Source organism: Motacilla alba, chromosome 10 (genome assembly GCF_015832195.1).
Source record: "Motacilla alba alba isolate MOTALB_02 chromosome 10, Motacilla_alba_V1.0_pri, whole genome shotgun sequence".
Classification (NCBI taxonomy): domain Eukaryota; kingdom Metazoa; phylum Chordata; class Aves; order Passeriformes; family Motacillidae; genus Motacilla; species Motacilla alba.
In genome coordinates this window covers 5,634,986-5,649,676 of record NC_052025.1, presented here as the reverse complement: position 1 = coordinate 5,649,676, position 14,691 = coordinate 5,634,986, and the positions used below count along the sequence as shown (strand labels likewise).

Genomic DNA, 14,691 nt, shown 5'->3' with positions numbered 1-14,691 from the left:
CTGCAGAAAATAAATACTGGTAATTTTCCAGTTCTACGTTCATTGGAACAGCAAATTTCCCTGAACTGCCAGGGTGCATCATCCAGAGAAATGCTGTGACCTTTAAATAGTTCTGAGCTTCTGAGTCACTGCTGCAGGGCTCACAGGGCAAACTGTGGCCTTTAAAAAGAAATACATATGGGTTTTTGTAGCAACAAATGATTGACTTATAATCAGCATTTACTGAAAATACTGACAACCCCAGGGGAAAAAGTGGCCTGTCATCACTTTTCCAAAGGTGAAATAATGCAAATGTTGGCAGTAACTCAGCCACATCAGAAAATGTCCTAAAACACAAGGCTCAACAATTTACATTGCTACTTCTACAGAAAATAACTTCTTTAGGCTGGGAAACCAAGACAAAGAAGGCTCCTACTGCTAATCCAGGGGCACCTGCGGCCTCCCCAGCATGACCCCTGAGTGTGAGCACAGCCTCAGCCACAGGCAGAGCCCCTCAGAGCCCCCCAGGTACCTTGGAGCGCTTGAAGGTGCGGAGGGCCCCGTTGTGCACGCTGGGCGTGCTCTTCCCGATGTACAGCGGGTTGTGGAACAGCAGCCGGTCCCGGCTCGTGAACTGAAGAGACCAGTCCCAAACACACGGAAACCTGAGGCCTTTCTCATCACCCAGCTGAATGTTTTTGCTTATAGCAAATTCCTGCAGGAAGTTAACATTCAGGCAGATTAAAATCAAAGAAAATGGGCTTCTTCACGAATCTTAAAACCAGCATGTAACTCTTGGGCAAAGAGGAGCAGGGTAGCACAACAGAGCAGCAAGGCAGCTGAAGAAAACAGTTGCTCTGCATTTGTGCAATTACTTTTCAATTCTATTTAATTGTTTGTTGCCTTACTCTTAACCCCCAAACTGGCATTTTGAGACTTCACCAACAGTCCCTCAATGCTCTACTTCGTTGTAAAGTTGCTACCTATGACTTTAAAGAGTAAATATTTAAGGAAATAAGTTTCACTTTTATCAGCCATCAAATGTTTTCTACATACAGTTCTCATAAGCTCGTTTTTAAAAGCAAATTTAAGTGTTCAGTTTTCTAAATGCCTCCATTGTGCATTACTATTGGAACTTTATGCACCATCTCCAACTTTTTCAACTATTTAAACAATTATGTCAAGAGATTTCAAAGTTTGCCTGAAGCGTGAAATTCTATTTACTGCCTGTCATTCTGCTTTCTGAGTTCCAGATACAAATTTGCTTCCTAGAGGACTAAAAATAACAATGTAGAGTAGCAACAAATAAATTCAATAGACTTTCTTCTTGAATAGCTAGTCACTGTCTCTGCACAGATCACCTGAAAGCCATTATGACTGTATTCACCCGGGGACCTGAGCGTTTTCCCCCAAACTGAGTGTGACAATTGGAAGGACACACAGGAAGCATTTAACTGGGATGCAGTTTTTTCCAGGGGGGCAGGCTGCAGTCTCCTGCTAGACAAGCAGGTGCAGCCCCTCCTACTCACAGTGCTCTCCTTGACCCGCTGGTGAGGGCAGTTGAAGAGGAAGGTGCCGAACAAGGAGATGCGGGCGCTGTCGTACAGGATGGTCAGGTACACCTCAGAGAACTCGAAGGCTGCTGGGTACTGCTCCAGCAGCTGCCAAACGCAGTCAAGGAACATCAAGAACAAAGGAGACTGGGAAAAGAAACAAGGAATTAGCAGATTTAACGTAAGCTTTTCCCAAATCATACCCATTTCTTTGCAGTTTTGGTATTTGGCCGTCCCACAGATACATTATTCAACCATAGGGTAAACGATTTGCATTTTTCATGATTCTATGCAATTGTTACACTCTGTATTCCTGTTTAGTCACTTCTTTCTCAGCACTACCTTTGCACAGCTTTCCCTTCTGTGTAAAAACTTATTTTCTGGGCTCCTTCATACTCATGCAGCTGCAAAAATCCTTTCTGCCATCTATATGTCCCTCATAATTTCCAAATTAGTGCTTGTATGAGCCTTCCTTGCCACTTGGCCGTGTTTTTACAATGTATTTTCTTCCTTGTTTGAAATGACTGGAGAGCTTATGATTCAGCCACACTAATTTCTCACCACATTTTCTCTCTCTTTTCCATAGCAGCCCATGAATTGCAAAAGTATAAACCATCATTTATGTAAAGCTTTAGAAATATTTTCCCCTTTCCATTTTCACTTTTCAATATATTCTTTCCTAGGGCCGAAATAGCTGCGTTTCATGATTTCCCTCTTGGCATGTCATTTCTTTATCCCTTCATGCATTTTCTCTGCTTGGTGCTCAGTGCCCTCGGTTTATCTGTGTGTTCCATGCTCTGGGGATGTTCCTGTTTTGTGCCTCTGGGCACTGTCCCTGCAGAAGTTTCCTAACCTGGGTCCTCCATGATTCCACCTGCAGTTAGCAGCCAAAGAAGAGCTGGCAGCGCTGGGAGCCGAGCCCTGCACTCCCCCCCTTCCACCTCCTGGCAGCCATGCAGCTGTGGGGCTTCTCCAGCAGCTGCCTGCTCTGAAAGCACTCCTGAGTGATAACACCACAGAGATGGAAACAGGGATTGGGAAAACACAGCAAAACCACCTCCTCCAACCCCACTCCTCACCTCCTTTGGTTTCAATTTGAAACGTGACTATGCTAGTGTTTGTAGCAGTGAGATGCTTTTATGTGTAACCCTGAAGCAACATGAAAACCCACTGGATTGCACCTGGTATTTCACTGATTCTCACGTGACTACAGAGGGTAAAGAGAAAGTATCTCTACCCTGGTAAAGGAGTTACTTCCTCTGATACTATATAATGAGATTTAAAAGTATTAAAATGTATTTTTACTTTTAGATTTCTGTACAAATACATGTTGAGGATGATATCAAGCAGATACTGTGACCACAGGCAAATACGATTCATTTTTACCTCTTTGTCAGATCTCTTTAAGTGGTTACACCTATCTAAAAACTGATATCCTGCCATGACCCATTCCTTCTGTATTAGGCTTTGAAATCCAATAATGGTTCGAAAATAGGGATCCAGCATGACTTGAATGAGAGAAGCAGCAAGGCAGCTCAGGTCCCGTCCCTCTTCCTCTGCAAGTAACATACAGAAAGTACAGAATACATAAGGTAAATGCACATGTACAGAGTTAGATTTCAAAGAGCAAAAAGGTGCAACTAGGTCTCATGTTTTTATTATAATTTCCTTTAAAATATATTGTTTTCATAATTAAAAAAAAAAACAAAACCACAAACTAGAAGAAAATCACACTTTTTTTTTTTTTTAAACCGAGACTCATACTATACAAAGGGTTCCTGCAGTATCCAGCACAGCAGTGCATTCATCAAGAACAAAATACCCACCCAGCTGCCCAGTACTTAAATCAAGGTGTGCTGAGGAGGAGAGTGTTCATGCTGATAGAAAATTTCAACATTTTTCCACCCTGAAGCAATTTTTGGAAGGCCATTACGTGGGGAGAGTGGGATATACCAGCTGAACAGGTCTTGTAAAAACTACAGAAGTCACAGAATTACAGATATGAGCAAGTTGTTCAGTGTCCTTTGCTCTGAAATACCTGTTTGCACAGACACAAGGAGCTGGCACTGAATGAAACACTTTTGTCTGTAGAACCTCTGAATTAAACTGATATTGCTTCTGCAGGGACTATTAGCCCAATCAATACAGTACAAAGGTTCACACTAAAGTTTTGATTCTATCATCATCATCAGAACAAAACCCACAAAGACTCAAAGCAAAATATTCCTTTGATGCTGAGGACTATACTACAGTTCAGATACACAACAAAATTATTTTCCCTTCTAGTTCCCCAAATGCCTGAGATATTCAGGATCCATGGGGTTTATGTAAAGATTACAGTTGATTTTATCTAAATCTGTTTATCTACATTATCACAGTAATGCAAATAACTACAGCATGCTCTGTGTTGAATTACCTTGTAGAACTACAGAAACGTGCTTACACTCCATCATATACACAAGCTCAGCAGAATGCTTAAGGAAGGCTCTAGATGGGAAAAGAAAGTGATTTAACAGTTAACAGAAATTCACACTCTGCAAGAAAAAGATTTGGGTTATCTATATTTACCTCACTTATATATTCAAACAAAGAACCCTTCAATTGATGCACTGCTCATTTTCACACATTCCACTGAACATCATTTCATTAATGGTACCAACCTAATGTACTCTAACCAGCGAGTGTTTTCCAGTGAGGACAGCCACTTCTCTTCGGTTTCATCAAAAGGGTCTGCAACAGGGACAGTCATTACATTGCAGAACAGTGACAGTGACAGTCCCTGTCAGCCAGGCTGACTGCAATTCACTGCATGTTAGGAAAACAAGCCCCATAAAAGAAGGAAAGCCCCGCATACCATTGACACAGAGCTGTTTGAGTTTGTTGTGTGCAGCCTGGATTTCCTGGATGTTGGGGAGACACTTGTCCAGGTCAGATTTGTAAACGTCACTTCTCAGGGGATGGCTTCGAGTTATGGCATTACAAATCCTGCAGGAGAAGCATCAGCAGGTTTATTGTTGGAGAGGAAAGAAACAGTCTTTTAAGAAACCTGCCACTGTCTAACTGCAAACAATTAAACCCACAGAAAATATGCGCCTGGTTCTAAAAAAAAAAGTTTACTGGTTCATATTCAGGAGATACATTACTCCTGCCATAAAACTACTGACTCAAACATTTTTGGTGTCTGCTAATTACTGAACATAAAAAATGGAAATGTTTTAATGGATCGTTAAAACATCACATTTAAGAAATGAAATCTGATGCTGACTGACAGTTAAATAACTCTATTCAGTTTTTGGTTTTCCATCATTTTTAGTAAGACTTACCTATGTTAAATGAAGAGAACATATTTAAAGTTTATCAAGTCAGGAAATCTGACAAGGTTTCAACTAAAACTCAGAGCTCCAGCCTAACACACAATGCAGATGTTTGCACTACTACAAAAAGTCACAGTACAAATTAAACCAAAGAACAAAATCCACGCAGCTTGTAAAATACCTACATAAGGCACTTAATGCCTTCAGTCTTTCATTAAGGACAGCGCATGACAAATATTTCACAGAAATACCATGTGCATTATGACACGAAGTCTATTGAATTGTGTTTCCCAATGCCACAAATGAAGGGGTTTTTTTAATGCCTTGCTGAAGGAGGTAAGAAAATCTCCAGCAATGTAAGCTGTATTATAGTAAATCTGATCCTTTTATCAGTAAATTCTGTCATCTGAATGATTATCCCCCTAAAAAATAAACATACCTTAAAACCTGTAAAGTTACTCAGTATTTGAAACTGGAATGGCCTTGAATAAAAACAGTGCCAGAACCAGATCCAGAGAACAGTCTCTCCAAAGTTCCACACTACAACACTGCGGGGTCACACAGGGTCACCTCCACTGCCACCCAGTGCTGTGACACAGTCACCTCTGGTGTCACCCTAACCCTCTGACTGAAGAGTGACACAACAAATAATTTACCTCTGGTCAATTCTTCGCTGCTGCAATACATCTTTAATGTTGGCCATTCTCACGAGGGCACTCCCATTAGGATGATTCCAGGACCATAACTAACATGAGGAAAAAACACAAGGAACAACAAAATCGTGCAGGTTAAATCTATTCTGTACAATTTTTTTCCAATTAACTGTTAATTGGCATGCACAGCCCCAAGCTGAATACTGTGCAATGGCCAGGAGCAGTACCAGAACAAAGAGGACACTTACAGGCATTCGCCTCCCAATGAAGGAGTAGGAGTACAGCTTCAGGTCTTGATCTGCTAAGGAAGACGGAACCACAAAATATTCTGGAAGGCTTGTGGAAAAAAACATGATAAAAAAAGGTTACTTTTCCCTGCGTTTTTTACCATCTTCCCTCTTGCTGCAGCGCTGTGTCACCAGATCAGTGAGGCTGTCCCAAAGCAGCCCCTGGGTGTGGCCACCGGTGAGAAATGGCATGTCCCACATGGAAGTACAGAAGCACCACAGCAATGAATGCCAAACATGACACTTCCTTCAGGGACAAGACATTTCCTTCAGGGACAAGACATTTTTCCTTCAGGGACAAGACTTGCAGCATCTTTTGCCTGGGGGCCTCTCAGGAGAGCAGCACAATTAAGAGGTGCAGTGCACAGTTGGCTGCACCAGAGGCTGTGGGGCACACAGGACAAGACAGCCCAGTTCCCTCCTGCTGGTGTCCCAAGAGACACTTACCAAGTGGAGATCATATAACCTTCATTGACCGAGCACACTCTCCACTCGGATGCACCTGTCCTTTTGATTTCTCTATCCCAATCCGAGTAAGTTTCAAACAAAGGAGTCTGCTGACCGCTGGCACTGCTGATGCCACCGCCACCACCTCCTGGGTCTATGCCATTCACCTTCTTTGCTAGGAAAAGGAAAGTCATCAATGCCCATTAAAAAAAATAAATAAAAATCCAACTCTTCACCTTCCTAATTACAAAAATAAGCCATTAGCAACAGGACTAGTATTATCTATATTACCTATATAGACAGGTAATTGCTATCAAGTGCATTACAAGAAAGCAGTGATTTAATGGCAGCTTGATGATACATGAAGATGTCAATGTATTTTTTCCCTGCAATTTCATTAGAAAAGCAACATAAAATTGGCCTGCTGTGCTGCTTGATAGAAGCCAAGGCATACTAATACTCAGGAACAAATGTTATCTCCAGTCACAGGCTTTCCTTCTTCAATATGCCAAAGTTTGCAACATTTTAAAACCATGAACCCTTTACAGGCTACCCATTCATAGCTACCATGTCAAGAAAGCAAAATAAAACTTATATAATTTCAGCAACTTTAAACGACTGCTGTATTAACAGCAAATAAAAGAAATGGAAGGCCATGTTAAAATATTGGGGTTTCTATATAGATCTATATCCACACAAAAAGAAGGCCTATCATTTTGTGTTTAGGAACCAGGAGCTTATAGAGGCTGTTACTATACAGAAGGATCTCCTGGTCATTCTTTAGATGCCAGGGGGACAGTCAGCTGTATCAAAAAGAAATTACATTTTGTTTCTTGACACTTGAAGTACAATTTTAGATGGAAGTGGAATAAAATTCAGCCGTGTTACCTCCCCCATTAAAGCTCTGAGCCTCAGCAAGAGCCTGACTAAAGGAAGCAGAACAGTGTCACAGCTCTGCTGACATCCCATAATGTGTGTGGTTTCTGCTTTCTGTTTCTATCAACTTCATTCTTGCACTGGCACTTTGACTACTTAGGATTTTCAGAAGAAAATAGGACTAAAATCAGACTGAAGTAGTTCTTCAAAGATGGTAAACAGAGAAATACAATCATTACAAGAAAGTATTTTTTTCTGTTTAATGGCAGGATATATAACTATCAAATATAGCCTGGGAAAAAAAAAGCAATGTACACATACACCAGAGCAATGCAGACTTTTTATGTTCCCCAGGAAGCACAAAGACAGCATTTCACCTTTTACTTCACTGGGAGTAGCAGGGAGAGAGAGTCATTAAGCAGCACTGGAATTGCAAGAGCAAAGCCAGATATCTATGGGACAAACACCAGGGCTCACGACAACAAGAACAACCCAACAAAACCCAAAAGAATTTCATATTCTCTCAGGAACTGCAGCATGGCAGAACAACTCTCCTTTGCAATTCTGGTCTGCTGCTCCAGAGGAACATTTTTACCCACCTTACGTAATTCTTCCACTAGGTATTTTTCCATATAGCAAATGGTATTTTAAAGAGAGAGTAAAGGCAACTTTGTGACAGCCTAACATTTTATTGCAATTTTATCTGCAAATTGGCTTCCTCCCTAGTACTTTATAACATGGAAATACATGGACCTTAAAAATTGCCCAAGCTTTATGAGGTAAGAAATTCCATGTGCAATTGTGTGTGCAACATAATCACGTGCACACTTATTCTTGTGCATGCACAGGGCAGTCACGGAGGCACCTGGATGAAAACCATGCATTGTTTTGCAAATTTGAAGGCCTGATCTCGTAATTCCACAAGGTTCATGTTTTGTAACAGGCAGATCAGTGGTTTCTAGCGCCAGCTGCTGAGTTCAGATCTCAGTAGCACAGCTCTCAGCAGCAGCACGCTCTGTGGGGAGGCTTGGCACCCTACAACTGCTGGCTCTCAGCTGTGTCTCGGCTGGGGAACACTCAGCAGTGACCGCACAGCATTACGCTAGAAATCAAGTTCCAAAGGCATCTTTGCAGGCTTACCTAACTGACAAGGTTCAGTTGGAGATTGGCCTTGAGCAGAGAGGGTGTGCTCCAGCTCAGCAGGGGTGGTGGAGGTTTTGAGTGGTAAGAACTGCCTAGTAAGCCTCTAGGAAAGAAGGTATGGAGTCCCAAGTTGCACAAATCCTCCTGCAATACCACCAGAAGAGAAACTTATTCCCAAAAGAAGGGCAGGTGAGCAAGCCTGCCTGATGGGACATTCACTGGGTACCCAGAGTACCAACAGAGACATACAACAGGAGGATGGAAGCGTGAACTGAGAAACAGGAGTATTCATGCTGCCACAGTTTGGCTTTGTTTCAGATGGGAAAGACATCTCTTTGGATTTTGGTCGTTAATGTCTATCCCAATGAAAGACTTACAACCGTCAGGAAGAGGCTGGGTGCAGAACAAGCCCATTTTGTTACCCTTGGAGAAAGCCTCAAATGCTTTTTGCCACTGCTTCTGGACAGAAGTCTTACTAAAAATACACATTACAAAACAGGAAAAAAAGCACAATCCAAGTACTTTCATCCTTACCTGGATTATGATATATTTCCCCAACGTACTCAAATGCAAAGAGGAGCTGAAGATCCGTTGGCTGAGAATAATGAGCTATTGCAAGGCACACCTAGGAAAGAGACATTTATTACTGTTATTTATATATCTATAGAGACAAAAAAAAATATTGCCCTTAATTGTAACAGTGTCAAATATGCAGAGCTGTGAAAAAAAACTAAAAATCAGTCTTTTGGTATTTTCTTTAATGAAAGGAGTGCTTATCAATCCAGCAAAAGAACCTAAGAGCATGCAGGGTCACTTCAAAAGGTCCAGCCTAGCACTGTTCTGACAGCAGCCAGCAATCAGTGCCTAGGGAAGAGGGGAAAAACACAGAAACAACATAATGGAATTTTACCAGGACAATTTTAAACAATTAACAGTTCAGGCAAGTCCTGAATCATTATCACTATTTAACAGCATTTGACAGATATTTTGGTTACAAAGTTGTCAGTTGGGCCAGGAGGTTTTCCATGTGCAATTTCCTTTTAAAAAACCTTATTGGTTCTTTCCCTAAGATTATTAAGAGTGCAGCACATGATTTAGGATTAGATCCTGGACTTAAAATTTCGTCAAGCATTTCTAGTTTCTTTTTGAATGTAGATATTCACTAATAAATACAAAATGTCTGACAAAAACCCTAATGTCTAGAAGAATCAAATTCAGGAAGGAAAAAAGTATCATATAGAGATTGGTGCTGTTATTCTTCAAATTTCAGGATATGAATGGAGTCTTTAACTTTTTCCTCTTCCCTCAGTATTTGCTTCTGCATTTTACTAAATTGTACCTTTTAACCAGGGACAAAGATATACTGCAAGCCCACATTCTTATCACCTAAGTTTTTTTTTTCTATCTTCCCTTAAATTTTTCCCAACTTTTCATATTTAGAAACACATTTACAAAATTTATTCAGAGCGTAGCAGTTTTGAATATTATTTTTGAAAAAAATCCTGTGCATCCAAGAAATTATTTTCTTTTTATGAAGGAAAGTGTCCTTATTGTGATAGGCATAACAGAAAGATTTGCACCACAGAACTGAAGGAGTACCAGTGCTGGCAGCACTGGGCAATGGGAACAAAGTTCAAGAGCTCAGTTATGCTGAGATCCGCAAGGAGAAAGTTGCTGTGTTTTTATTGTTTATATGCAACATCCCTGGTGTTATGGAACCTTTACTGTAGTTTTATATACTTTGACTTTTGATGAGGAAAGTCCTCATTATTTATAAAACCAGTAATGATAATAGACTAACTTGAGCTGAAAATGTTGTTTCACAAACATTCAACAAAAAAAATTCCAGTCAAGTCTTAGAACAACGGTTTCTTTAACTGTTCTCCCCACACTTTCTGCTCTACAATGAAACTGCAAAGGAAAACAGAGGGCAGAACATTGCAGGGGTGACAGCCCCCCAAAAAACCCTAACAGTACAGGTGTCCCTGGAGAACAGTACAGCAGACTTTCCTAATGAACAGTTACAAGCTCGTTTCCAGGATTTGATAAAATTTTTAATGACATAACTGGAAGTCATGCACATTTTACTAAATCTTGTGATTTCCGTGTATGAACCAAAGCAGAAGAAGCCAGCTATTCAACAATATTTGGCCACTTCTAACAGATTACTTTTGGCTATCATTAACAATCAAATAAAATGGAAATCTGTGTATATTCACATTTTGACTTCCATTTTTCTATGTAGCTTTTCACTACAGTAACTAATTCTAGCAGAGCTACTCCTCATCTTCATTTATGGAGTGAAAGTTGAAAGCCTTTTACTATGCTAATCTACTCTCAAGGCTTCAGGACAAACTGCAGGAAAGAAATTCCATTGTGCTGCCAAATAACACAACAGGAATACAGTAAAACCTATTTTTAAATAGGCAGCAGCTGAAATCTCTGTCATTTGCTTGCCACATTTGAAAAAGGGAGTATGTGTGTGCTGGGTGAAGAGGGATAAAATGGTGGGGGGGAGATAGTAACCATCCAGATCCAGCTCTCCACAAAAAATATGAGACCATATTTGTGCTTTTAAATAAAGCAGGAGCTGGAAAATGCTCTGGGTGTTCCATGGAATAGATGTAACTCACACCATGTATTGCATGGGTGAAACAGTCCACCCACAGGTTCAGGACATCTATTTCTCTTATTTTAAAATATGATAGACTTATCCTGCTATTGTCTCCATTTTTACATTTTAGAAAAATTCCACTCATAGATACATTAAGCAAGTACTAAAGACATACTAATTTTCTGTTTACTCCTCACTAAATCCCTATAATAGCTTTATTGTCTCAGAGACTCAGAAGACAAGCACATTCCACAGATCTCAGCAGATTATGGCCATAAGTAGAATGCTCTAAATTGGAAGACAGGCATGTTTTACAGGAAGCGTTCTCATATCAAACTCAAAAATGTTTGGTATTCTTGCCACTTTAAAACTGTATAAAGCTGAAGATATTTAGGCTCAGACAAATAACAAGAGAATAGGCTGCTTGTTGGAAAGTTCATTTATTAAAAGCAGTAAACACAATGGCTGTAGTTATTTCATAGCACAAAAACCATTTCCCTATGTCAGTGTCCCCTGTTCAACCCCTATCTGAGAAAAATAAATGATACTTTCAGGGCACACCCTCCTCTTCCACAGGAATTTTACCAAGGGCAAGAGCTTCAAAGTATTGCTAATGCTTTTGCAGAAGAGTTGTGAACAACATTTCAGATGTGCTAAGTTAGCACAGCCCTGGATTTTCCTTCCTTCCATATGCCAGGCTACCCGGCTTATGAACTCTCTGCAAAAATCCTGTTTTCCATTGCTCCTGTAATTCCTATCCCAAGCAGACACCTGTGGTAGAAAGTCACACAAGCAGGACTACATCAAGTCCCACAAACAGGTTTTGTTCATTTTCCTAGGCTGGAAAACCTATTGGGAGAATAAGCATTCAGCATTAGGAGAATTTATTCATCCTAATTTTTTTTCGTTCATCTGTATTTTTTTAAATCATCTGTATTTTTTAAAATATCTTTTACCTTTGCCTGGGGAAGTTGTGGCTGTGCCATCCCTGCAGTGCTCAAGAGCAGGACAGGGCTTTGAAAAACCTGGTGTAGTGGAAGGTGTCTCTGCCCATGGCGGGGGGTGGAATGAGATGAGCTTTAAGGGCCCTTCCAAGCCAAACCATTCTGATTCTGTGATTCTGTAAGTTTACTTCTAAAAAAAGTTTTCTTCATCCCCTCCAAAGACAGTATCTTATGCATTCCCAGTGCCTTGAAACAGTACCAATTTTGTGATCTGTATAAACAATTAGAACAAGGTAATAGAGTTGGGGAGGCAGGAGGAACACATTAGAAAGGGTCAGGACCATTTGTCCAAAACTCTTACGAGTTTCATATTATTGTTCATAACAATTAGAGAAAAAAATGTTCCCCTCCATCCCAAGTGTTATGACGTAGGAAAGGCTACTTTTGATTACACAGGAAACAAGATCTGAGATACAAAATTTTCCTTCTGTTTTGATTGAGCACGTGATTCTGAAACGACTCTCATACTCATTCAAAAAAGCTTCCTGGAGAAAAGAACTGAGAGAGTTGCAGAAGAGAAAGGGATGAGAAAATGGAAATATATTCATACATATGAGGCACAGGGTGTGTGCCATCCTGGAGCATTGCCAGGATCCATATGCACGGTGAGGCAACACACTGGCCATCACCTAACAGTCAGAAGATCAACAGCCCCATCTTTTCATAGATTTTATTTTCTCAGTCTAATGTCCAATACTGCAGTGCCTAAAAAATAGCAGGAGTTTTCAGTTTTTCTGTTTGCTGTCATTTTTGGAACAAAATAATTCCTTTCCTCTAAGGAATGTGAAATGCTTCTTTTTTTTGCACTGCCTAACTTAAGACTTCCCTAACTTGCTTACCCTTGCCTCCCCATCCTCCACTTCCTCCCACACCCATCTGGCTTTCCTTCCTTTGGAGACTCTATCGCTTTATTTTAGAGACAAAACAAAATTAAACTGCTAAACAGTGGTGAGTGCAAATTTCCATTCCTTCTATTTTTCCTTAATGCTTGTTTCCCAAATAGCCACTAATAAAAATGAGGAAGAAAATATTTACCTGGCTGGCTACTGCTGAGCCAGTATTTTATTAGTATGCATTGGCTGCAACAAGTACTGAGGGTATTTTTGTAATAGAACTGATTTTTAAGCTTCTCTATAATAATTTACCTGAAAATAAATGAACGCGTTCTCACAATGTTTCTGCTTAAAGGCAAAGAAAAAGGCCTCTGAAAGTTCTGCCAACATTACCTATGTGTCTATGTGTAGTCAAGTCTGTCAGATTGTCCACATCAGAAGCCTGCTTTGGATCCTTCTTTTCACAGCATCCAAAGAGATCCTTGGAAAGAGGATCTTTCTGAGATCCTCAAAGAGAGACTTGGAATAATCTCTATTCTAGTAAGGCAGCCTAATTAGTTATTCTCCCTTCTGCCCTGTTCAGCAAACAGAGACGCTTCCTTAGGAACAGATTACACTCGCTTTGCCAACACCAATTTATGTCACTGGATGCTGCAGAGTATTTCCTGTACGTGCACTGATCTATGCTTTTAGCAAATTCCTTAACTGCATAAAGTTAGCATCTGTCGTCCTTCTAACTATTCCATATAGTTAAAGCTTGTTTTGAAACATGAATTGCCATGCAGGCCTCTCCACCCAGAGCCCAAATTCCATGGTCAGTCCTCTCCTATAGCAGAGAGACAGCAATGCACCCTCAGCCCAAGAGCAGGCTTCCCCTCACATCCCAACTCAGGCACACTCTAAGTCTTGGTCTTCCCTACAAAAGTTATGCACACACAGTTATTTCCAAGTAGACAGCTACCAAAATTTTCTTGTACACACAGTTGGATGTAAATATAGATTAAAGAGGCCCTTCAGAACTTTAAGGAGGCCTGATCACTGTCTTCTGTTTTTAAACACCAGGACAACCTTGCTAATATGTACTACCTTGCTAATATGTAGGAACAAAAACCAGATAAAATCTTTCCATACTGTGGTGCCAGCATGCCATCTAAATGTCAGAAAGAACAACTCCATTCAATATGCTGTGTAAGACCACTCCACACGTGTTCATCAGCATCCCAAAATAATTTAAGCAAAATCCTGATACAGGAAAACTGATCTAAGGATCTCATGGTTCTATGAATTTATATTTTAATGCTAATCGAATAATGTTATTATGGAAACATCAGATTAGCTGAACCTGATCTCCCTTCAGTAAAAGCGCCTCTGTGCTACACCCAGACAGTAACCTACCAAATGCATCGAAACTGCAACAGTAACCACACAGCTGATATTTGTACCAGTTTTCTTCCTCTCCACTGAGCACATTCTGGTATTTGAAAATAGCAGTTGTTACACTTTTGGTCCCCACCAGCCCAAGCTCTATAACCACACAGGCTCTGGCTCTCTAGACCTAGCTGTTCTTCCTGTCAGAAGAAACCACCTAAGACCATGTAATTAAAAATGCCTAATGTAAAGGTCTTCATAAAATGGTCTCGCTGTTTGCTCTTGCATAAGAAAAAGCAGCACAAAGAATGTTAATGAGATGCTGAGTTTATTCTCTCCTCCTCCTGGCTAATCACTCTCCTTGGCTGTGACAGCCAATTAGAAATAGTTGCTGTAAAGACATTACAGGAGACGGCTGCTCCAGGGGGATCCTGGAGAAGCTGTGCAAGGGAATGACTGCAGAAAGACTGCCAAACGCGGAAGGCTGCAGCCAGCGCAGGCAGCAGGCAGGGCGCAGGCAGAGCAGGGGCGCAGGCAGAGCAGGGCGGGCCATGGCGGGCTCCTGCCCGCGCCCCTCGGGGAGCGTGAAGGGGCTGAGCCGGTTCAGCAGCTCTCGGTCA

General features: G+C 40.9%; 1 protein-coding gene across 5 annotated transcripts in view; it reads right to left on the bottom strand.

Moving 5' to 3' along the window:
- Nucleotides 1–14,691, bottom strand: part of MTMR10 (myotubularin related protein 10) — a 36,795-nt gene that overhangs the window by 4,344 nt on the left and 17,760 nt on the right. For 4 of the 5 annotated variants that reach the window (XR_005258188.1, XM_038147591.1, XM_038147593.1 and 1 more), the window contains 10 exons: nt 8,787–8,877; nt 6,234–6,408; nt 5,748–5,835; nt 5,503–5,591; nt 4,387–4,517; nt 4,193–4,262; nt 3,949–4,019; nt 2,919–3,088; nt 1,509–1,679; nt 512–694 (listed from right to left, as the gene is read on the bottom strand). Coding sequence is in view for 4 of the 5 variants with exons in the window: in XM_038147591.1 (XP_038003519.1) it covers nt 512–694; nt 1,509–1,679; nt 2,919–3,088; nt 3,949–4,019; nt 4,193–4,262; nt 4,387–4,517; nt 5,503–5,591; nt 5,748–5,835; nt 6,234–6,408; nt 8,787–8,877 (1,239 nt within the window). In the remaining variant the exon portion in view is untranslated. Of the gene's footprint in view, nt 1–25; nt 160–511; nt 695–1,508; nt 1,680–2,918; nt 3,089–3,948; nt 4,020–4,192; nt 4,263–4,386; nt 4,518–5,502; nt 5,592–5,747; nt 5,836–6,233; nt 6,409–8,786; nt 8,878–14,691 lie in introns of those variants that run through there. The other variant, XM_038147592.1, reaches the window with a different exon arrangement.